The sequence below is a fragment of the Felis catus genome, chromosome A1, assembly GCF_018350175.1.
Source record: "Felis catus isolate Fca126 chromosome A1, F.catus_Fca126_mat1.0, whole genome shotgun sequence".
Lineage (NCBI taxonomy): Eukaryota > Metazoa > Chordata > Mammalia > Carnivora > Felidae > Felis > Felis catus.
Genome location: NC_058368.1, coordinates 122,751,423 through 122,775,462, shown reverse-complemented (window position 1 = coordinate 122,775,462; position 24,040 = coordinate 122,751,423). Strand labels below are relative to the sequence as shown.

At 38.7% G+C, this 24,040-nt stretch overlaps 1 protein-coding gene across 10 annotated transcripts in view; it reads left to right on the top strand.

Annotated features, from left to right (window-relative positions):
* Nucleotides 1-13,702, top strand: part of JAKMIP2 (janus kinase and microtubule interacting protein 2) — a 217,098-nt gene extending 203,396 nt beyond the window's left edge. For 4 of the 10 annotated variants that reach the window (XM_045060664.1, XM_045060675.1, XM_045060662.1 and 1 more), the window contains one exon: nucleotides 8,622-13,702. In XM_045060664.1, coding sequence (XP_044916599.1) covers nucleotides 8,622-8,732 — 111 coding nt within the window. In that variant the 3' untranslated portion in view covers nucleotides 8,733-13,702. Of the gene's footprint in view, nucleotides 1-512; nucleotides 583-8,028; nucleotides 8,565-8,621 lie in introns of those variants that run through there. The other 6 variants (XM_003980955.6, XM_003980953.6, XM_019833985.3 and 3 more) reach the window with 4 other exon arrangements.
* The last annotated feature ends 10,338 nt before the right edge of the window (nucleotides 13,703-24,040 follow it).

Here is a 24,040-nt window from a genome sequence, read left to right as displayed (position 1 = left end):
GGTTTACCTTACGTATTAATATTCTCTCTGCTATGCCTTCTTCACATTAACCAAACAATGATAGCATTAAGTGATGAAGTGGATACTCTGATCATATTTTTGTAGTTTTGATTTACCCTGTCACACATTAAAAAACAGACAATAATATATAATAAAGTAGGATCCAGGAGGTCTAAATTCAAGGCTTTACTATGACTTGAAATTACATGCAATTAGACTGTTGATGAACCATTCAGTGCTTGCTTTTCTCACTTAAAGAATTAGGAGCTTAGATCCATGATCTATTAGACCACCTCAGTTGTAAAATGTATCAGTTGATGTTGGTTGACACCAGTTAGTCCTCACATTATTTTGCCAATAGATAAGTAAAACATGTTTTTTTTTTTTTTAAACAAGAGGTCCTTGGTATGTATGTGACAAGTGGTCAGACCTGAGTAAAGTGGAAAAGTTTGAGGTTTTGTTGACACTACAGAAATTCAGATTTATGTAATCTTCTTCTTTTTCTTCTGCAGTTTCTGTTTCTATTCTTGTTCTTCTCTCTTGCCTTTATTCTATGGCCTTGATGTCAAGGTGCCTCTTCAGGTAAGATTTCATTTAATTCTCAAAATGTGGTTCTAAGAGGTGTTTGATCAGAAGGATGCTGTATACAGTTACTAGTAATGCCCATGTTTGTTTGGTTTAAAAAAAAACACAAATACATTTGGTTTGGTTAGCTTAAATGCCATAAAAGGAGAAACAGATCACCTGGAACTAATGTAACATTGTGTATCAACTGTGCTTCAATTAAAAAAAAGATTAAAGTAAAAAACGTGAGAAACAGATCCAGTCCATTTGGGTGATTTTTTTTAAATTTTTTAAATGCTTTTATTTGTTTTTGAGACAGAGAGAGACAGAGCATGAGCAGGGGAGGGGCAGAGAGAGGGGGAGACAAAGAATTCGAAGCAGGCTCCAGGCTCCAGGCTCTGAGCTGTCAGCACAGAGCCCCACGTGGGGCTTGAACTCACAGACTGTGAGGTTATGACCTGAGCTGAAGTCGGATGCTGAACCGACTGAGCCAACCAGGGGCCCCCCATTTGGGTGATTATTAAAAAAAATAAAGCAACCACCAAATATGGAAATCAAGAATATTGTTCTAGTTAACCGTGTTGCTTTGGGAAGTCATGGTGTTTATGGGGCTTAGTATTCTCATCAGTCTTTTAATATATGGAAGGATTTGCTTCCCTCTCTGCAAAATGAAGAAATATCAGTATATTTTTAGTATCTCATCCAGCTTGAAAATTCTGATTCTGTAAACCTAACAAGCTAAAAATGGCTGGTTATTTTTAACCCCTTCTCCCAGTCTGATTTCATCAGAATTCAGGAAAGCAGGCTATTAAGTGAAATTGGATCTTCTTTTCAAGTAAGCTAACTTTCAGTGCCCATATAGAAAAACGCGAGTTTTATTACTCCTCAATGATTAAGTCTTTGTCTCACAAATACATGTATAAGTAATCTTAGACACTGATTCCCAAAGCTATGAAAAATACAGGTTCCAAGTCCTTACCTCCAACTCAGTGGATCAGGTTACTGGAGGTGGAGGTGAGATGGAGGGGTGGGAGAGGTGGAAAGCAAAGACCAGTCTGTGTTTCTAACAGGCATACCAGCTGAGTCTGATGTCTCCCTGGGTACAGAAACTGCACCTCGTAATAGCATTATTTAAAAATGAGCAAGGGCCAGGTGCTCTTCTAAATCCATACGTCATGGTCTGCGTCCACTTTGATTTTCCTCTTAAATTCCATTACACAGGGATCTTCCCTGGGCCTCATGTTATTCAACATTTTCTATAGCAAGTTGAAAAATAGAGAAGAGACACTTTCTCTCCATGGGTATCAACCCTGTTACCTACGTGAGGAACCGACAAGCAAAAGTACATTAGCATGGCCTGATACAAGGAAGCAGTTAAGCATATATGCCCAGAAAGTTTATGTCCTCATATAACCAACCTTCTGGCTTTATGCTTTCTTCCGAAAGAGTTTCTGTTCAGCCTGCCAGCCGTCCTTTGTCTGCCAAGAAGGATGGTAATCCTGCAGAACATAGGGAAAAGACTGTGTCTCTTAAATTGAATGAAAATGTAAGGTGAAATGGGTGAGATTTTCCAGGACGAGGTAGGAATGGCCAGAGCATCAGAAAACGAATAGCCCTCCCCCACCAAGAATAATAAAGAAACAGGACACAAGTACTATGTGGTAATTGAGGGGAGAAAAATCAAAACTCATCAATACTAGTCAGAAAATGGGTAGGTTCGAACAGTCACATCATTAATGGCTTACCCTTACACGCCAGGGGCCGTTCTGAGCTATAGATACAGTAATCCTCAAAATGCCCCCTGTAAAGTAAGGGCTGCTTTTATTCCTTTCTTTACAGTTGGAGAAACAGTAGCACGGGAACTTCCAAGGCCATAGAGCTACAATTGGCAGGATTAGTATTTGTACCCAGACCCTCACTGTAAAGGCTTTTAGCCACTTTTAAGCACCACGCTGCCTCCCAAAGGAGAGGGCATTGCTGTCACTTTGTGAGCACCATTTCTGTTTGTATATATAAGCAATCAGAGGCGTCTTCTGAAATGTGGGTGGTACTGCTGGGCTAGTGGGTTTTGAAATTACATTGTGCTCATCCCTCTACCTTTTCCCATTTTGTGTGACTCTTTGAGGGTTGTACAAGACTTAATTTGCTTTTCCTCCAGAGTAGCACATTACTGACACTTAGTAATTGTCTGTTGAATGAAAGATCATGATTATAAGTAATAAGGATATAGCAGATCAGTGTGACAGGGAATCTGGGGAGTCTAAAATACGTATGGGAAAATGGCTGAGTAGTTTAGAGTTACAACTTCGAAGTTAGATATACTGTTAAGTTTGGATCCTGCCATTTACAAGCTATGGCGTGGTAGCTTTAATCCACCTGAGATTAGGTTTCCTCGTCTGTAAAGTGGTTGTATTACCCACACCATGGTATTATATTGAGAGAACTAAATGAGATTGTGCATATAAAGGACTAATTGCATCACTTGGAACATAGTTCAATCATCAGCAACTCTTAGCTGGTATTATTTTTAAAAGCTGGCTATCACGTTTACTGAATTTGTCAATATATAAGTTTGAAATTATAACCTCTAGCATTATCAAGTAGTTTACCACCTAAACCAGAACAAGTAGTTGCCGTTTCATCTCCTCTTTTCAGGGAGTAATCTAGATTTAAATAAGACATGCCTGGAAATTGATTAATGCCACTTTTATCTCCATAGCAGATGAGCTAGAGATAGGGAAAAAAATCAGGGAGAAAAATGCTTGGCTTGTCTGCAGAGAGTAAAGGCATGCTACACACATAATCATAAAAATATTTTTCCTACTAAATTAAGGGTTTGTATTCTGCTCTTAAACCCAAGACTAACTTAAAGTATATTTAAAGATATCCTCCTTAAAGTGAAGCGACTCATGCTTTTTTTCTTTTAGCAATTACAATTACCTAAGTCATTTTTGTCAGTGATGATCTAGAAGCTGCTGAAGGCTCCCAAGAAGGTACCCTTATTGCCTTATTGCTCTCAGTGGCTGCTAAGTAACGCAAGTCCGTGGATTATATTGGGACTTTTATCTTAAGGAGGGGAACCCCAGGTAGTTTTAGGAGATATCATCTGTCCATGCATTCTGTATATTTACTCGAAATAAGTAGGGTACCACAAATTCTTTCATATTAGTTATTTCAGGAGACAAAGGAAAGAAGAAAATGAGAGGAGTACAGAAGTAGCTATCACTGGGTTGTTATATCCAGGTTACGATAACTCACTGAAAACCCTGTTCTTCTGAAGAGGGACAGTTTAATAAAGAACATGATAGAACCAGCTCTGTTCATTATGAAGTTTGGAAGACCAGACAGAAAACAGGTGATCATGATTCTTTGTCTACGTACTCTGGTTCCTTTTTTCTCTTTTTAATTTTTTGTAATGTTTATTTATTTTGAGAGAGAGAGAGAGAGAGAGACAAAGCACAAGCAGGGGAGGGGTGGCAGAGAGAGAGGGAAACACAGAATCTGAAGCAGGTTCCGGGGTCTGAGCTGTCAGCACAGAGCCCAGCGCAGGGCTTAAACTCACGAACCACGAGATCATGACCTGAGCCAAAGTCGGAAGAGTAACCGACTGAGCCACCCAGGCACCCGTACCATGGTTCCTTTTTAATGATTCCTGTGTCAGCCACGAACTCTTGAACCTGATAGCTGTGTATTTTCACTTCCTGTCTAGTAACATAAAACATATTAAAAGTCACATAATACTGTATTATTGTTCTGATCCAAAAAAAAAAAAACCTTTAAAAATATATACTGCAGTATAAGAACAGCCACAGGTCATTAGTTACAAATTCTCCATTAAAATATGCAAATGTTCATTTCTTATTTATAATTTTCAGTCTCTCCTCCCACCAAGGCCTGCAGGTGGCCTGTGGAAAACAGATGGCAACAGGAACTCTACTATATTTATTGTTTCAAATAAAGAATTTCGCTCCTTATTCTTTTATATTGGTAGGACAGGTCTGTAAGATGAATCATTGTATGCCAGTTAATCAGTCTTTATGTAGATGTATCTATTAGCCTTCATCTAGTCATATTAAGAATGTTTCCCTATCTGTCTTACATAGACTATTAAGAAAGCGTAGAGTAGGGCTTATGCTTTATCTTTGTATCTTCAGTGTCTACAACAGTGTCTTATACATACTAGGTACTAAATACATTTTACGTTGACATATGGACAAAAGGGTAGACAGATGAATGAGTAAATAGTTGGGTAAATTGAAAGCAGATTTATGACATGTTAGATTGTAGCTCTTGATAGCATAGTAGTGTAATACAAAGATAAGTGTGTGATTTGTTCTTTATATGTCATTGGAGAATAACCTCAAGAATAAGTGAACAAAGGAAAGGATACATGAACAAATACCCCAACTTCCTAGTGGGGATACCCTCCTAACTCAGTTCATTGCTTCTCCAGACACTCTTATAACTCATTCTCCACACGGCCACTGAGTCCGTTTTAGGAAACAAATCTAATCATGCTCCATTCCTGGGAAAGTATCATTATTAGGGGGAAATCCCAATCCCTTCACGTGGCCAACAGAGCCCTGTGTCCTCTCACTGCAGATGGTCTCTTTGGGCTTTTTCTTGCTCTAGGATCTCCCTTGATGAGTCTTGCTCCCTTCTGCCTACCACAGGGGTTTGCCCACACAGTCTTTGTGTGCATGGTACTTTCAACCCTGCTTTATCTAGTAAACACCTACTCACTCATCCTTCAGAACTCAGCTCACTTGTGATTCCTGCAGGGAAATCTTCCTTGATTTCACTCCCAGCAACATTTCACGTGCATTTGGCTTGTTTTGGTTGTTGTTATTGTTGTTGCTGTTTTTAATTAATAATGCCTCTCTCCCTCATTGTATATAGGTTCATGAAGGCAGGGACCATACATGTTTTCTTCGTCCTTGTAACCCCAGTACCCAGATAGTGCCTAGCTTATAGTTGGCCATCAATAAATACTTCTTTTTTTATTATTTTTATCTTTATTTTTATTTGTTTGAGTTTATATACTTATTTTGAGAGAAAGAAAGAAGGGGTACACAAGCAGGGGAGGGGCAGAGACAGAGGGAGTGAGAATCCCGAGCAGGCTCCTCGCCATCAGCACAGAGCCCGATGCAGGGCTTGAACTCACAAACCATGAGGTCATGACCTGAGCCGAGGTCAAGAGTTGGATGCTTAACAAACTGTGCTACCAGGTGCCCCAATCAATAAATACTTCTTAATGGTAGTGATGATATTATGGTAAGGAAGAGGAAGAGGTTATCTCTTTTGTGGTTGAAAGAGTACATTTCATATCTATTGTATTTAATAGAGTGATTCTACAAAATAAATACTATTATACTTCTCTAAACATTAATTTCTTAATATAAAAAATTAGCAAGTGTTAGCATCTACTATTTTCCTAAGGATTAACTGATGTTATATAAGTAAAGCAACCAATATAGTACCTGGCACATAGAAAGACTCATTAAAAGCCAACTTCCTAGGACATAGCAAGCATTCTGTCCTGGATCATGCATTTTGAGACATACTTGAATCTACTCGGGCCACATGTTTCCCACACCATGGTCAACTATTTAATATCCGTTTGTACTGCCCATCCCAGTGTAAAATCAGGGACTCAGGGAAGCCTCCCTGATCTTCTGACTTCAGTTACATTTCATTCAATATTTCCTGCCTTTCTCGTGGGGCAGTTTCCTCATCTGTAAAATGGAGGCAATAATAAGAGCTATCTTTTATTGAATATTCTACCATATGATAAACTGTATATGAGGACTGATGGAATGCAAGGTGTCATGAAGGCCCTTAGAGGTCTGGATGGTGCAGTTGGTTGGGTCGTGGTGACCTTTATAGAGATACAGGAAGCAGGAAGAGGGCGTGACTGCTGTCCAGGATTTACAGTTACTTGTGATAACTAGAGATCAGGATGTGGCTACAGTTTGTTAATCAATATGCCTCTAAATATGTGGCCCATAAATTAGGATCTAAACTACCTTCTAGCAGTTAGAAAACCCTCAAGAATGGTGAACATAAGTAGTCTGCCGATTGGACCCGACTAATATTCGCTAAGTGTCATCTATGAATCAACTGGCATGGTGGGTACTTGGATACTAGAGTCTCAGGTCAGAAGTGACATCACTGTGCTCATTCACTTAGAGTCTGGTGGCAGGTAGTAAATTCTCAGAAATGATAGCTGCAATCGCTGTTTTACAGAGGAGGAAACTAAAGCTCATTGAAATTAAGGAACCCACTGAAAAGAATCCTTGAGGTTCTGTAATATCAGCTTTCAGAACCAAGATGAATTTATATTCTGTACAGTTTGAGTTATAGTGTACTGACCTTTAGTTGACTGAAAATTGGTCATCGATGGCTAGTGCTTCACGTATTTGGAATGCCCGTTTGAATAAATGTGGCTTTGCTCCTAGTTCCTTTACAGACACTCACTGTACAGAAATTTAATATTCTGGGAGACTACAAGCCCCCTTTTTTTTTAAAACCAACATGGTTTTATTGAAATGATGGGCTTTACTTCAGTTGTGACAGGCATAAATGATGCCTGTGTGTTTTGAAACAGAATTTAGGATTTATCTCTGAGAATGTATAAATTGAAAGTTTGTAAGTAAAAGACTTTCTATGTTTACATATTTATTTTATACACACACATACATATACTATATACATATAGCATATATATTTGTATACATATAGTATATTTGTATATATATTATATAGAAACAGGCCAGGTTCTTAAATAGTACATGATAGCATGTCCTCTGTGCTGTCTTTGCCTGTTTGGAGGAAGAGATTATTATGTCCTTAACTTCTAACCAACTAAAAACCCAGACATAGAGACTTAAAGAGGAATAGGGATAGGAATCCTAACTGGCATAGTCCAGGGACGTACCTCTTTCAGGAAGATCACTGGAGCCAATGAAGAAACCCTGTATGGCATAGTTCCCAGGTCAGGACCTCAGGGTGGAGACCATCTGGTACTGCGTACAATTGTTGAGGAGGAAGTGTGACATAAAAGTAAGTCATTGAAGGGCATAGACAGACCTGCTTTTTAAAATCTTACATTTATATTTGGGGATATAATTCATTAGAGCTTCTTAAGGTATTGTCTTAGAAGGCCACAGAAGAAAAGGCAACAATCATAATTGCTAATATGTCAGGCCACTTATTATGAAACAAGAACTGTTAATTGCTTTATGTGCATTATGTTGCAATAACCCTTAAAATAGATCATTCTGTTTTCTCACTTAAAATCAAAGTAATTAAGCTTAGAAACTTCATTGATGTAACTTAAAGAAGATCGTAGAGCTCAAAGAGGTGGTAAATAATTTTTTTTTTCTTTAGAAAAAAAAAGAGCTTTTTTCCAGTTTCAGCCATGGACAGAAATGATGATTAAAGAATTTTCCCTCTGTTTTACAGAGTAACCGAAAACATGGATAAGACCCCAGAAAGGCAAATGCCTCTAAACCTTCAAAGATGGCAGAAATGTTTACAACAGTGAGAGGGAGATCAAATGCTAAGAACTACCCTGTAGCCAGGACTACAACTGTGTATTTTAAAGCCATTATTCAAGGTTTCTTACTTGACAGTTCCTACATGACCCTGTTGAAAATCTACAATATATGCTGCATTTAATGAAACATGTATATGTCAAACCAGAAGAGAAGAAGTATAAACATATATTGTGTAAAGAAAAAAAATCAGCAATGGAAACAGTTTCAGCAGATCAAGGAAAGATGTGTCTTGGGCATGGAACCAAAGTTACAAAGAAACATTCTACCCCTGCTGTGCAGGGGGATCATTTTAATGTAACACTACACCCCATGGAAACTCTAGTCCCGAAATAAACATTTTAAAAAATCAAAACAAACAAACAAAAAACAAGGGAGGGTGGGGAATGAAGCACGAGGAATACCTATGAGGAGCTATTTACAATAAAATGTTTCATTTGAAAAGTCTGGTTTCTTACTACAGGGATTTGCTTTTTGTCTTTATTGTTGTTTAAAACTCAGGAACAGAGACATCTACAGTGTGAATGGGAAGAAAAGCAGTCTCCCGTTGGTCTTTCTGCAAAAGGTGAAGCTTGTGGAATGCATTCCACAGATGACAGAGGATCACAGTGAGCCCCAACTAAACTGGCAACGAGGCGAGGCAAAGGACCTCGGCAAATGTAACATAAGAAATAAAAGCAGATTTGATGCTTCCCTGGCCTTCTGTCACATCTGTGTTCCTCCACGAACAGACTGATCTCATTGCTATCGAAAATTAAGAAGACGATGCTCTAAATCACAAGCTCCCTGACGTAGTTCTTTTTCGAATGCCAACGTCTATAGGGAACACGGGCCAGAGAGCATCTTTGAATCCATTTCTAAAATACCGGTTTTCAAATGGCTGCTTAAAATGCCTGCAAATAAATATGTTATACGATTTGAGTAAAAACACACAATAGAGGCGATAAGTAAACTTCTACCAACAGTTGAGTTTGCCACAGAGATGTGAATATTAAATAAAATGATGATTATTTTTTAAAGTATCCTGATATGCCTAGAGCATTCTGACCTCTTGTCATTTAGACTGATAACATTTTTTCCCCCAGAGAGCTGACCACAGCAAGACAGCTCTACTTTTTTTATACAGAAGCAACATATGTTATGATAAGGTCGTTTTCTACCAGAGGCAATTAGAAGACTGGTACTTTTCCTAAGTTATGTAATACTTAGTCTTGGATTCAGCTCTGAGAGCCAATAAATGTTCCTGAAACCTAATTTTACACCTCATTGACTGTAGATAACAAAACAGCCTCAATTTTTCAAATTGTCAAGGTTTTATTTACAGGGCTAGATCTCCCATGCCTAAAGAATGTGTGTAGGGAACCAGAAACTCTTTCTATGAAATGCTACACAAATCCTTCCAGACATGAGTTCAGTATCTTATTCTTTGGTTTTAGCACTGGCATTTTCAAAGCCAGAACAATAACTGAAGAATAGGCAAGAAAGGCTAGAATGCTGGGGTCCCACTTTTTGTCCTTATATTTACTGCTGATCCAGGTATCTTTGGCCCAGTCACTTAACCTCTCTGTGCCTCAGTTTCCTCATCTGCAAAATGAGGTTAAATGCTTTTTCATAAAGTTGTTTTTTTTTTTTTGCAATTCTCGAACAAGAGGTGCTTAAAGTAGCACAAAGTGCTTTGTAAAATGATGACTGCTGTATTATTTGACTTTCTTATATTGTTGAGAAAGAGTCCCCTGTGTCATAAAATAGTGCTTCCATCTGGTTAAATCTAAGCCCTGCAGCACTGAAGCTTTCCCATCAAACTACCTGGGATATTGCTAGCAATAAAGGTTGAGAGATCCAGAGCCAGGGTCTCTGATAACCTGTAGTAAATAGATCATCTCATGCTTTTGAACAAGATAGAAGAATATCATCTCACTGATAAGCATCTCCTAGCTCTCTCTATTGCATATGCATGCCATGAAACCAAACTCCACTTTTATCTTAGGAGAGCCAACTATGAAATTAAGGCTTGGAGTAAACCGATAGTTATCACATAATTAGTCTGATTATCCCTTTAATTTGGGGGAGATGTACAGTAATATATCCTATTGGGAATATACAAAATATCCTTCTGCTGGATTCTGCATTCAACTAGGTAGTTTCTACACTAAATATGAACAGCACATTCATTGTGCAGACAATGTAAAAGAAGGTGCCACTACCGTCTGTGACCCAGCCCTTTCAAGTCTCAGAATATATGGAGGAGGATAAAGTATTCTTCCCTGTCTTTGACTTCTGTCTTCCGTTGCTCTTTCTTGGCCATTCCAGGGTCCATCTGAGCAAATTCATACTCCATCTGTTATATCATACCTACTTTCCTTCTCTTCATCGTGCTTTTTCCACCAAGAAACTTTATATTAAATTTTATATCTAAACACTGTCTTTGGTTTAAATTATCAGAAACATTTGTAAACTAGTGTGGCTTGATCATGTACCTTATCTGTTATAAATCTGATTGTATCACACACACATTAAATCATACAAGAACAATACAGGTAGGATGACCATCTAAGCAGCTTTTGATGTTTTTAGGGTGAATGCAAAAGGAGAGATTCTTTGTTTAACATTCAAGAGATGAGCAAAGTTCTCTAGATTTTAGGCTAAATGGTGATATTTTACCAAGTCTTACTTCTGATCCTCATAATTAACATATCTTTGAATGAGGCTGAATATTTTGGTAGGTACATCTCTCTGTTACTCAACAATTACAAAAAATTTAACAAAATTGTAAATGTGTGTTTCACTCATGGATCCACAGAAATGAATTATATTTAAATGAATGCTTCCCTTGCAGATAATGTTTAGCAACAGTAAAGAGTGTCTCATTAGCAATGAAGAGGCTTACTGTGGCTGAACTTCTTACAGAGAGTTCATAATCCCCACTTTGATCTTTAATTTCTGCATCTTGACTATCCTGACACATTTGGCCAACGAGTTAGTAACAGAACAGCGTTCTTCAGGGCTCATTTGCCTAATCTTTCTTAACAAAGTATGCATCTCTTGGAAAATTAAACATAACTTACAATATTAAAAAATAGTTTGCCCTAAAATGAAAGTCCCACTCTGGCACAGTTATTCATGACAGGAAAATTTTCATGAGGAAGGAAAAACAAAATCAAAAATTATTTGGCTATACTAGCAAGCATCTATTACTAATTTGACTGTCTAACCTTTTTTTTTTTGGTCACCCACATTTTATTTTAGGAAACACTAGAATGTGCTGAAAATAAGTATCAGATCCCTTTTAACCTATGTCATATAAATGAAATCGTTGCCAATAGGGAGGTTGTAGAGGTGGAAGAATAAATTTTGCTTTGATCTTTCTGCCATTCACAAATAAGCATTCACATAGGTTGCCTGGTTCTTCAGGAGGATAGAAATGATGTAGAGGGCTCATCAGTCATCGCTGGAGTAGAAAGGGGACATTCATTCTCTGGTAATATAGAAGATACAATTTTGCCAAATAATTTTTGCTACAGTATTTTTTGCAACTAATTTTTGTTTAAATCTTTGATAAACTTGTTCCTTTTTGCATATTTACTGTCGCCTTTTTCTGTAAACCCACTGTGTGATTCACATGTTCAATGTCTTCAATGTAATTCGAAAGTTCATTGTTTCAAAATGAAGTGTTTTTTAAAAACTGCCTAGGTTTTCATGGGAGCTGTAAAAATAATATTTATAATTTGTGTTGATGTTTAAATAATTGGATCATGTGTGTTATGGTACATCGAAATAGATGGACAGCATAGCCATTTTATTTTCTAAATATTGCATTTTTTGATCTGTCAAAGAGTGGCACTATATATGTACATATATACACATATATACAGTATACGTATGGTGTATGTATACAACACATTATCTACTATATTGAAAAAGCTCAATATAACATCTGAGAGATCAGTAATCAAAGCAAACCTTAGACGATTATTTATGTCATGAGTTCATGCTTTCAGGATGGGCCCGAGCCTTTCCTTAAGTGGACTTCTCCTTTCTAAAAGGAAAAACAGTAGGTCACAAGGTCTTAAAGGACAAAAGCTTCCATTCTGTTCAACCGCCTTGTTACTTCTATATAATATATTACCTTGAGACTGAATTTCAGGTGTATTGGCAAGAGGATTCAGACATAACAGAAGGGTGGAGTTGATCTTGTGATTTCATTTTAGTACTGGGCCGGGCAGATTCACATTCCTTTGTTGCCTTTAATTTGGTAGTTCAGTTCTTCCTAAAGAAACCTCTTGTTGAAGGTCCAAGTCCAATGTTTAATCAAGTTACTAAAGATCTACTTCAAGGAGCAATGTGACAAAAATAGAAGGATTATAATTTGCTATATTCAACCTAATGTATCATACTCAGAGATGCAGGTGACCGACTCGGTGAAGTTCCCTGATTTTGTATTTGTGTTTTCTCATTGAGATCTTTGCATCCGTGCTTGTATTTCCATCCTTGTTATGTCAAAGTTCTGTAGGATGGAGGTGGTGTAGCTAAAGAAGTTTGTGTCCAACTTTGCCTACAATCAAGATTCTACAAACTTGCTAAAGTGTAGGTGATGCAATTTCCCAAAAGCACATCCTCAGCATCCAATAGTAACAGCAATCACTTACCTTTGATTGACATCTCACAAAATGTGCCTATTTTCCCCCATTAACTATAGTAACTTCTTACAATGAGACAGATCAAAATCCAAACACTTTTATAAATATGTACATATATGCGCATATATATTCTGTACATAGTATGATGGCGTGAGCACTTACTAGATGTGTACTTCTGTCCTAGGACTGAGGACTTCAGGAAGGGGTTTTTCTGATGCTGCTAGGTAACTCATATTTTGGGTTAGCATCTGGTGTCTGTGCTCTCCTCCTTCCCTGCCTCTTCTCCTTCCTCCCCTACCTTCAGTTCACTACCACGATTCCCTGTTGTTGACTGAGGCAAAGAACTACTGATTGGTTTTCCAATTACTCAGGCCGGGAACCAGCCTTGTAGTGATGCCACTGGTTTTCTAGAAAGAGCAACAGAAAGTCCAGTATGATCTACAGCATTAATATTATCCCACAGCCCCATTATTTTTTCAGCTAAAAATCTCGTTCCAACAAGGGTTTATGCGTGTTTTAACCTTCAAGATACAATTCTTTGGGGACTCAAGTAGAGAGCCAGTGTATTTGAATACATGATTCCCCAGATGCCTACTGTACTAATGTGGCCAGGGGACCAATTTCTCAGAGCTTTCATCCAATCAACTGCCTCATTTGGGGTTCTTTATCTCCATCTCATTAGCATGACTCCATATATTGGTTCAGTGCTTGTTTATTAATGCGAGAGAAATACAAATTGACTGACTTTCACCAGGATGATCCCTCTGAAGTACACTGAACATGTACATGTAATGTATGTATTACCGTAGAGATGGGAATCAATTTATTGTATGTAAAGTTTTATGAATGGTTATTTTATAATTTATGTATTTAATATAGGAATCAATGAGCTCTGGTGTTTTAGTTTATATAAAAATAAAACAAGCTGCATTTTTTAAAACTTTATCTTGCATCGTTCATAGGTTTTTGTTTTTGTCTTGTTGTGCTTAACTGTATTTTGAAAAACAGGCTCAAGCAAATCAGAGCTATTGGTATAATGACAGTGATCAAGGATAGGAAACATTTTTCTCCTCATGTGTTCACTCTGAATTTTTATTGCACCTGTCAGGAGCACTGTGGTGAAGCATCGAAGGCAGAATTTACACTTCTGAGGAGGGAACAATGATCATTCAGCATGCCTGCTCTGAGTGTAACTTGGGAGAGAATCTTAACGGGTATTTGCCATCCTTATTCCAGATATTTCTTTTCCTTTATCCACCGCCTTTGTTCCCTATTGTACAGGGTCACTAAATGTAGCAAGTTAACAAGTATGTATTATGTGAGCATCCATTATGTACCCATCCTTATGGCCTGGTATGTACGGGTCTACCCTCAAAGAGCTTATAGTTTAATGTGGGAAACAACCCATGTATGCATCAAACAAAGAACCAAGGGTGGCACAATATGAGGTACAATTTTGTAGGTCATTGTTAAGAACCAGTAAAACTAATAATGGTATTTGGGGGTGGGCTTCAAAAACCCATGCCAAGACAGTTTCTTTTTTCAGTTGTATCCAGTTATTTTTAACTGCAGCAAACTTTAGTTGACTTAAGTGCTTAAGCAAAAAGCATTGCTCATCCGTTCATTACAACCTTCTGTTACTCTTTTCTAGGAACCATCTGTGTGCCGTGTCAAACCATTAAAACAGAGAAAACTAAAACAAAGCCCCAGCCCTCAAGACATCACAATCTGCATTATTTGATGAAGCCTTACAACTGACTGAACCTCTTTGAGAAAGGTACCAAGCATGTCAATATTCTAGGAAATTGGCCGCTATTGTTATGGATTCTATCTAATTTTATAAATGAAAAGCTCTGTTTTGATGAACTTTAATTCTGATACATACCTCAACTATGCCATCATGTCAGCAACTCAACTGACTTCTAGCTCATGAAGAGAGTACCCCACTGTCTCCTGGAGATAGTGCAGGGGATGGGAGACACTTTCTACTACAGTGCCTGGGAGATGAGTGAACATCTACACAGAGGGATCCCTCTGAGGATACAGCGCTGCCTCTTACCTCCAGGTGAGCAAGTACAGTCACACAAGTGCAGATATTTAGACAAATGGTTGCCTACCTCCTGGCTAAAGATCTATGCCAAATGGCTGACGGAGCATGCTTATTTTATTTAAGGAACTTTGTAGTTACATATGGAATGTGAGGTTGAATTATGAAGGGTTTTTTGCTCACTGAAGATACTTCAAATAAAAATCTGTTTTTGACAAATACATTCTATGTGAATATAGAACCTTTTGATCAAAAGGTTCAGTAACAAATAGTCACTGGTAATCTGTGCCTGTAATTACTATAAAATTTTGAGAACAAGGGCCACTACATGTATGTTATCCATCTGAAGCTCCATATGACACTTTGTTTTTTTTAGAATTGAGGAGGAGGAGGAAAAACAAAACTAAATAAGAACCACCTCAGGAACAGAATTTTTATTCCTTTATAAAGAGATAATTTACTGTGCAAATTATTTTACCCTACCTAGAAATGCACGAACAAATCTAAAATTTAATTATGGCATCCTATCAATTCTTTCTGGTTTTTTTACTTTATTGATTTTATTGTTTTGCCTTTAATTTAGCCTGTAATTTATACCACCTCAAATCTATTTTTATACAGCACAGGATATAAATTGAAAAATTTTTAAATGCACATTAAATATTCTAAGAGCTACTATAGGAAAGTATGTAGAAAAATATCTTAAATAAGAATAAGACAAAATGATGAGTGTGTATCTTTATAATTTCACCTTGGAGGGGTTTCAAACATGCTAGCTAGAAGGTAATTTGGGGCGCCTGAGTGGCTAGGTCAGTTGTGTGTCTGACTTCAGCTCAAGTCATGATCTCACAGTTTGTGAGTTCGAGAGCCCTGCATTGGGCTTGCGCAGACCCGGATCCTCTGTCCCCCTGGCTCTCTGTCCCTCCTCCACTCACGCTCTCTCTCAAAAATAAATAAACTAAAAAAAAAAGAAAGTTATTTGACCTCGGGGAAATGCAACAATTGATGAGAGTACACATGTACAGTCACAGACTTAGAGAATGTTGATAAAGTGTGACCTATATTTTTTATTTCTGCTTTATAGAAGAAGAAAAACCCAAAAATTAGGTTTTTGTCCTGTATACAAATTAACCTGCCTAGTTTCCAACCTACTGTCTTCAATTCAGCCTATCTTTTCCCATTCTTCAAACTTTTCATGAACCAGCTTAGTTGTTCTGCTGGTTCCTTCCTTCCTTCCTTCCTTCCTTCCTTCCTTCCTTCCTTCCTTCCTTCCTTCCTTCCTTCCTTCCTTCTTTCCTTCTTTCTTTCTTTCCTCCTATCTTTCTTTTTTTAATTTCATCCAAGTTAGTTAGCATATAGTACAATAATGATTTCAGGAGCAGAACCCAGTGATTCATCATTTATACATAACACCCAGGGCTCATCCCAACAAGTGCCCTCCTTAATGCCCATCAGCCATTTGGCTCATCCCTCACCCACCTCCCCTCCAGCAACCCTGTTTGTTCTATTTAAGGTTCTCTTATGGTTTGCTTCCATCTCTGTGTTTATTTTATATTTACATTCCTCCCCCTATATATTCATCTGTTTTGTTTCTTAAATTGCAAATATAAGTGAAACATATATTTGTCTTTCTCTGTCTTATTTCACTTAGCACCATACACTCTAGTTCTATCTACATTGTTGCAGATGGCAAGATTCCATTCTTTTGGATCGCCAACTAATACTCCATTGTATATATCTATACCACATCTTCTTTATCCATTCATCTGTCAGTGGGCATCTGGGGTCTTTCCATACTTTGGCTATTGTCGATAGTGCTGCTATAAACATGGGGGTGCATGTGTCCCTTCGAAACAGCACACCTGTATCCCTTGGATAAATGCCTAGTCGTGCAATTGCTGGGTCATAGGGAAGTTCTATTTTTAGCTTTTTGAGGAACCTCCATACTGTTTTCCAGTGTGGCTGCACCAGTTTTCATTCCCACCAGCAGTGCAAAAGAGATCCTTTTTCTCTGCATCCTCGCCAACATCTGTTGTTCCCTGAATTGTTAATGTTAGCCATTCTGACAGGTGTGAGGTGGTATCTCATTGTGGTTTTGATTTGTATTTCCCTGATGATGAGTGATGTTGATTGGTTTCTTTAATTAATGAAGTACATAACATTTAGACATATGTTCATTTATTTTTATGAGAATAACTTTCTAAAGTTTATTTATTTCTTTTGAGAGAGAGTGTGCATGTATGGGACAGAGAGAGAGGGAGAGAGAGAATCCCAAGCAGGCTCTGCACTGTCTGTTGAAAGCCTGATGTGGGGCTCAAACTCCCAAACCATTGAGATCATGACCTGAGCTGAAATCAAGAGTCAGATATTTACCAACTGAGCCACCCAGGTGCCCCGAGAATGACATTAAAAAAACTTTTTTTGATGTTTATTTATTCAAAAAAATTTTTTAATGTTTATTTTTGAGAGAGAGCGAGAGAGGGACAGAATCAGAAGCAAGCTCCAGGCTCTGAGCTGTCAACACAGAGCCCGACACAGGGCTTGAAGTCATGAACTGCGAGATCACGATAGGAGCTGTAGTCAGACACTTAACCGACTGAGCCACCCAGACACCCCGAGAATGACATTTTTAACAATTTGATAAGAGTGTTTTTTCAAAAGGCATTTTAAGGGATGTTGAGACAAGATATGGTCCTTGCTGTCAATGAACTTGTAGGAAAATAAGACAGATCAGGCCGAGAAACAACGAAACAGAAATCAATCCAGGATGATGAAAAGCCATGTGGATAACACAAACCAGTAAGTGTCCTGAGTTAATTTTTCATTCCAGAACTGCTCTTTCTCATGTTCCCCCAACTCAGTGGGAGATTCTAGATGAAATCATGGATCCATGGCCTTCATTCTCTCCTATTTTTCCCTGACCCTCAGCATCGAATCCTTCCCAAGTTTCAGTGAGCTTAGTTCTCCTGTCTTCTGTTCTTCATCACTTCTATTAGGAGTTTCCACCTGAACTCCTGCAGCAGTTTCTTAGTTAAATTAACTGTCCAGTTATGCCGTCTTTGAATCTACACTACTGGGGCACCTGGTTGGCTCAGTCAGTGCAGCACAAGACTTGTGATCCTGGGGTGGTAAGTTCAAGCCCCACTTTGGGCGTAGAGTTAAACCATCTGATAAAAACACAATGAATATACCTACTTGTTTCCAGTTTGATTTAATTTGGAAATCAGACCAGGTTGTTCGCATTAAAATCCTATCTTGGGGGCGCCTGGGTGGCTCAGTCGGTTAAGTGTCTGACTTCGGCTCAGGTCATGATCTCACAGTTTGTGAGTTCAATCCCCACGTCAGGCCCTGTGCTGACAGCTCAGAGCCTGGAGGCTGATTCAGATTCTGTGTCTCCCTCTCTCTCTGCAACCCCCACCCCCCGACACTTGCACTCTGTCTCTCAAAAATAAATAAATGTTAAAAAAATTTTTTAAAAATCCATCTTGGGAGGTGCCTACGTGGCTCAGTTGGTAAATATCTGACTCTTGATTTCAGCTCAGGTCATGATCTCATGGTTCATGAGATCAGACCCCAAATCAGGCTGTGCACTGACAGTGAGGAGCCTGCTTGGGATTCTGTCTCTCCCTCCCTTTCTGACCACTCCCCTGCTCACACATGCTCAGTCTCTCAAATAAATAAAGAAACTTTGAAAAATAAAATCCTTTCTTGGTTTCCCATGCTTTCCTTGGGTTAACTCTCAAATGCTTGTTGAACTCAACACATGACATAAACCTGGGAGTGGGACCTGGGGTAAGACACTGCAGACAGCAGAAGGCTGCTATTTTATCTAACCAAACTCCAGAAAATAAGGCTCACATTCTCTCCTCAGCATGGCCATGTATGCCCTGGATAAATCCTATCCATAAAGACTCTGCTGAGCCATGATCTTCTTCAAGAGAATGAACAAAATAGCCTTTGTTCTCCCGAAGCATTAGTGTTAACCTAGCTTGTCATTTACCATGTATATTACTTGCTCTGTTTGACCCCACCATACCCCCAATTAAATCTGAGTTATCTGAGGGCAGAGAATAAGCCTTTTTCAACTTTCGGTCCTGTGCATGTCACATAATTCCTACTACCTAGTCAAGTCTCACTAAATTATTCTGTTGTTTATGTACGGAACTATGGAGGGAGGAATCGCTTTTTGTTTGGATGATCAAAGTCTCCATGAAGGTGGAAATAGGTAAATTGGGCATTTTTTGGAAAGTTATTTTGTTGTAGTTTCTGGGTTTTTCTTATTTCCTTATTTTTTTCCCCTCTTTTCCATTTGCAAGAAGAGTTTTATTCCGTAAAACAAAAGCTCTTCAGGGGTGCCTGGGTGGCTCAGTGGGTTAAGCATCTGACTCTTGGTTTCAGCTCAGGCCATGATCTCACAATTCATGAGTTGAAGCCCCACATCAGGTTCTGTGCTGACAGTGCAAAGCCTGCTTAAGATTCTCTCCCTCCCCCGCCCTGCCCTCCCCCCACCCCATCTCAAAAAAAATAAACATTAAAAAATTTTTTTAAAAAGCTCTTAAAAAAAACTAGACAGAAAGCCACATTTCCCTGCTCGCTTCACCTTAACTCCCCCTGTATTTTACTATCTGACCACAGGAGGGGAGCATTTGTCCGGAAGCCCAGCAAAAAGTGTTAGCTCAAGGAAAATGTGAAGCAGATCTTAGGGAGTATTTTGTGTCCCTGGGTTTTGTGTTTCTCTTGCACACATCCATGGGAAAGCAGTAATCTAAATAGAAGCAATGCCTTGTCCACTCTCCTGATAGGGTTTTTCACCATCCTGGTGTTTTAGCCTTCCTTCATTTCAGGGAGCTGAGTTGTCTTCACCCAGGCAGCAAATTCATTTACAAACACAAAGGCTCAGAAAAACTTAGCGACCAATTACACAGTCTCCAAATATTCCAAACTCGCTCAGACGCCAGACAAAAGGGGTCAAGGCAGTTCATCAGATTCACTCCCTAATTCTCCACCTCTGAAGCAAGCCCTCCCCAGGGAGCAGACAAGGAAAGGTATGTTATTGTGTCTAGAGTTTCTCTATGTGAATGCACTTGAATTTTTTTAAATAACAGTGTTATGTTTTAAATATCTTTGCCAAAACGTATTATGTTTCTTAAAGGAATTTTTGAAGAAAAAATTAGGGATTTGTCCTTAAAAAACATTTACCTCCCAAGAAGCATGAACACACCAATAATTTCTTGTTGTTTGCACAAAACGTTGGCTAAATAAGCTTTTATTCCACTAGTCTGCCCTTCTTAATCATAAACAGCATTTTGTATGTCTCTGTGTAATTGACAAAGGATCCCTGCTTCTTAGTACTGGCGTCCCCCTGCATATATATGGGGCTGCGATGGGAAAGCACAGTTCAAAATGAGCCAGGACCTTCAATTTTCTTTTCTTTATTTATTTACTTATTTTTATTTTTGAGAGAGAGAGAAAAAGAACAAGGACCCAAAGTGGGATCCACACTGATAGGACAGAACCTGACGCCACCCAGGGCCCCACCCAGGGCCCCACCATTTTCTTTTATTTACTGATGAAATTAGGGGCACCTGGGGTGGCTCAGTCGGTTAAGCGTCAGACTTCGGCTCAGGTCATGCTCTCACCGGTGGTGAGTTGGAGCCTCACTTCGGCTGTTATCAGCGCTTTGGCTATCAAATACCCACTTTGGATATTCTCTCCCCCTCTCTCTGCCCCTCCCCTCCTCATTCTCTCTCTCTCTCTCTCTCTCTCAAAAATAAAATAAAATAAAACATAAAAGTATTTTTAAAAAATAAGAGGAAGAAAGTAAAGCAGAGACCCAATCATGTTTGTCTTTTCTCTTTCTGACTTATTTATCTTTTCTTTCCTGCTATGAAAGGCATTTTATGTATAGAAGACCAACAGACTAGGCCCCAGTCCCACCTCTGCCACTAGGTATGTGTTATTCAGTGAGAGAATCATTCCAAGCCTCCCTTTCCTTTTTTATAAAATGGGATAATGAAATCATTTCCCTTGTTGAGCTGTTGTCAGAATTAAATGAGACATGTAGCAAGATTAGTACAGAAAATTTTAATGTATGACTGCTATATAAGGGCCCAGTCACTGGCAGTCTCCATAAATCAGATTTGTATTATTTGTTATGTTTGAAGTTCATTTGTTAGTGTAAAAGGAAAAAGTACACAGGATGATACGAGAGCACAAAGTATGAAAGAACAGTCCTTCCCTAAATCCTGCCACTCAGGAAAAACACGCAACCAGAATATTGCAGAATAAACAGTGATTTATGCAGAGGAGCAAGCAGAAGCCTTCCTGCTTGGGCAGGGGTTATTAGGCCGTGGAGGGAGAGCAAACAATGGGCTGGACAAATCCCTGGCAACGTGTGAAGGACCCGGCGCTGCGGGGAAGCCTGTGCAATGACCTTGCAGTTACCCCTTAGTACCACAGGGGGGCACTATAAGGACCTTCTGTGATCTTGTGCATCTGGAACTCCGATATCGCTGACAGTTTTTCTTTGTGTACATAAGGACAAGTTGCTTGCTTTCTTTTATTTTTTTTTTTAAGTTTATTTATTTGAGAGAGAGAGGACGCAGGAGGGTCAGAGAGAGAGAGAATCCCAAGCAGCCTGTGCACTACCAGCACAGAATCCCATACGGGGCTCAAACCATGAGATCACGCCCTGAGCCAAAACCAAGGTTTGGATGCTTACCCGACTGAGCCACCCAGGCGCTCCGAGAACGGTTGTTTTTTAGATCTAGAAGAGATCTTAAACATTTATTCATTTGTTTATTCACTCATTTTTTTTATTCCTTCATTTTTCAACATTTATTGAACAGCTACCATGTGGCAGGCATGCCTGTGTATAAATGAGAATACTTGTATGGCTTGGCTCTTGGCAGAATTAATAAATAGCAGAGCCAAGACATGGCTCAGATAATCTGATTTCAAGTGTAGTGAACTTCCCCTAAAATATATATATAATTAATTCATGCAATTAAGGCATCATATAATATATAATCCTATATAATATTAATATAATCATCAATATAACTAACATGTAATTATTTATATATTAAATGAATAACAACATACAGTGGCTGAGACTCTACCATATGTCAGGAATTTTTATGCATTTTTTTTCATATACTGTATGGCCTCTAGACTGGTCTTGTGAGTCCCAACTCTGTTCCCCGTTAGCTCTGTGACCTTAATTAAGTTAATGAATGTCTCTGAGGCTCAATTTTCTCATTCGTAAAATGGAAATAATACAACTTATTATGATAAGGGTTATGATAAGGATTAAATTAAAATGAAATAAAATAAAACATTAGTAAGCTACGTAAAATGTCCCATACATGGGGTACCTGGCTGGCTTAGTTGGTAGAGCATGTGACTCTTGATCTCGCCATCGTCAGTTCAAGCCCCATGCTGGATGTAGAAATTACCTAAAGAAATAAAATCTTCATTTAAAAAATGCTCCCTATAGGGTAGGGTTTCAATTATTATCATTCATGCTCTTAACGTTGCATTTACTAATGAAGATACTAACACATAAAATTTTGGTGATTTGCTGGTGTTTATTCAGCTAATAATTGGCTGAGTCAGAATTTGAACTCAGATCTACCTCTGAAGTTTGTGCTCACTGCACTATACTGTGCTGCCAGTGTGCTTTTTGTCTCCAAACAGTGATTAGGTCTTTGAGGTGAGAGAATATTTAATGCGCCCCACAGTGCCTGGCTTAGGCTATACATAAAACATGTTGGGGAGGAAAATTGTTCCTCTATCATCTAAGATTCTTTTGGCTGGTTTAAGAGTTAAATTGATGTGAGACAGATTAATAGGAGAAAATCAAATTTAATTACTCAAAGGGTCATCACAAGAATATGAGGCCCACATACAACAGGCAACTGAGGCTTATATGCCATTCAGAGGTAAGGAAAAGAGGGTGGAGATCTGAGACTTCAGGGGAAGAAAGACAATTCACAGAAAGATGAAAAAACATAAAGGTTCGGTAAACAAATGTTTGCTCGGCCTTATAGAAACAATTGGACATAGAAATTTTAACATACTTTGCCAAGTTCGATCTTTCGACCACACCTAGTTCATATTATACTGGGCTTAATCTGTAGTGATAGTTCCCTTTTTGAAACGGGAACTCTACCTAAACTCTTTTAGGTAGTTAGAGGGAAGGTCAGAGTTTCTTCTTAAATCTTCTGTGTCTTAAAAATAATCAGCCCAGGGGCGCCTGGGTGGCTCAGTCGGTTAAGCGGCCGACTTCGGCTCAGGTCATGATCTCGCGGTCCGTGAGTTCGAGCCCCGCATCAGGCTCTGTGCTGACAGCTCAGAGCCTGGAGCCTGTTTCAGATTCTGTGTCTCCCTCTCTCTGACCCTCCCCCGTTCATGCTCTGTCTCTCTCTGTCTCAAAAATAAATAAACGTTAAAAAAAAAATTAAAAATAATCAGCCCAAAATAATCCACATGCCAAAGCGACACGTTTGAGGTGGCAAATTTTACTCCCCTCTACCATGTCTGTTAAATGAGCAGCATATGTAGACAAGGGGAGAATACAGAATAGGAAAGTTATATTTTTGTTTTTACTCTTTTGTGTGTGCGTATCTATAATTAATGTACTGGTAAAAAGGAAACCACAGACCCAAGATGGAGTCACTTATGCTAGGCCATGTCACCAAACTGAGGCTTAATACCTAACCTAACTACAGTTTCAACCTCCCAGAGAAGTGTAGTCTTAACCCATCAGTCATAAATTTTCTGGTCAGCACCAGTGAGGTAATCTGTCCTGTGGACCCTCTCCATCCCCATCCCAACCCCTCAAAGGGGTTATGCATAAGACACTCTGCTCTCCCCCTAAGGGAAAGTGACCTTGCCTGCAACAATCCTTCCTTTCCTGTTACTAGTAACTTCATTGCCCCACGCTTTCACCTATAAAAACCTTCCATATCGTACAACTTTTCGAAACTTCCTTCTGCTTGCCAGGTGGGATGGTGCCTGATTCATGAATCTCTTTATAAAGCCAATTAAATCTTCAAATTTACTCAGTTGAATTCTTCTTTAACAATCCTAAGAGTTAAGAAGAAACATAGCTAGCGTGTTAACTAAAGATGGAAGGATATTGTCTCCTCACTATAGAAAAGGTTGTGTGTTCACACTGTTCTCTGCAAAGAATCACTTTGGCTTTTGACCTCTTTTGAAGTAGAAAACAAGGT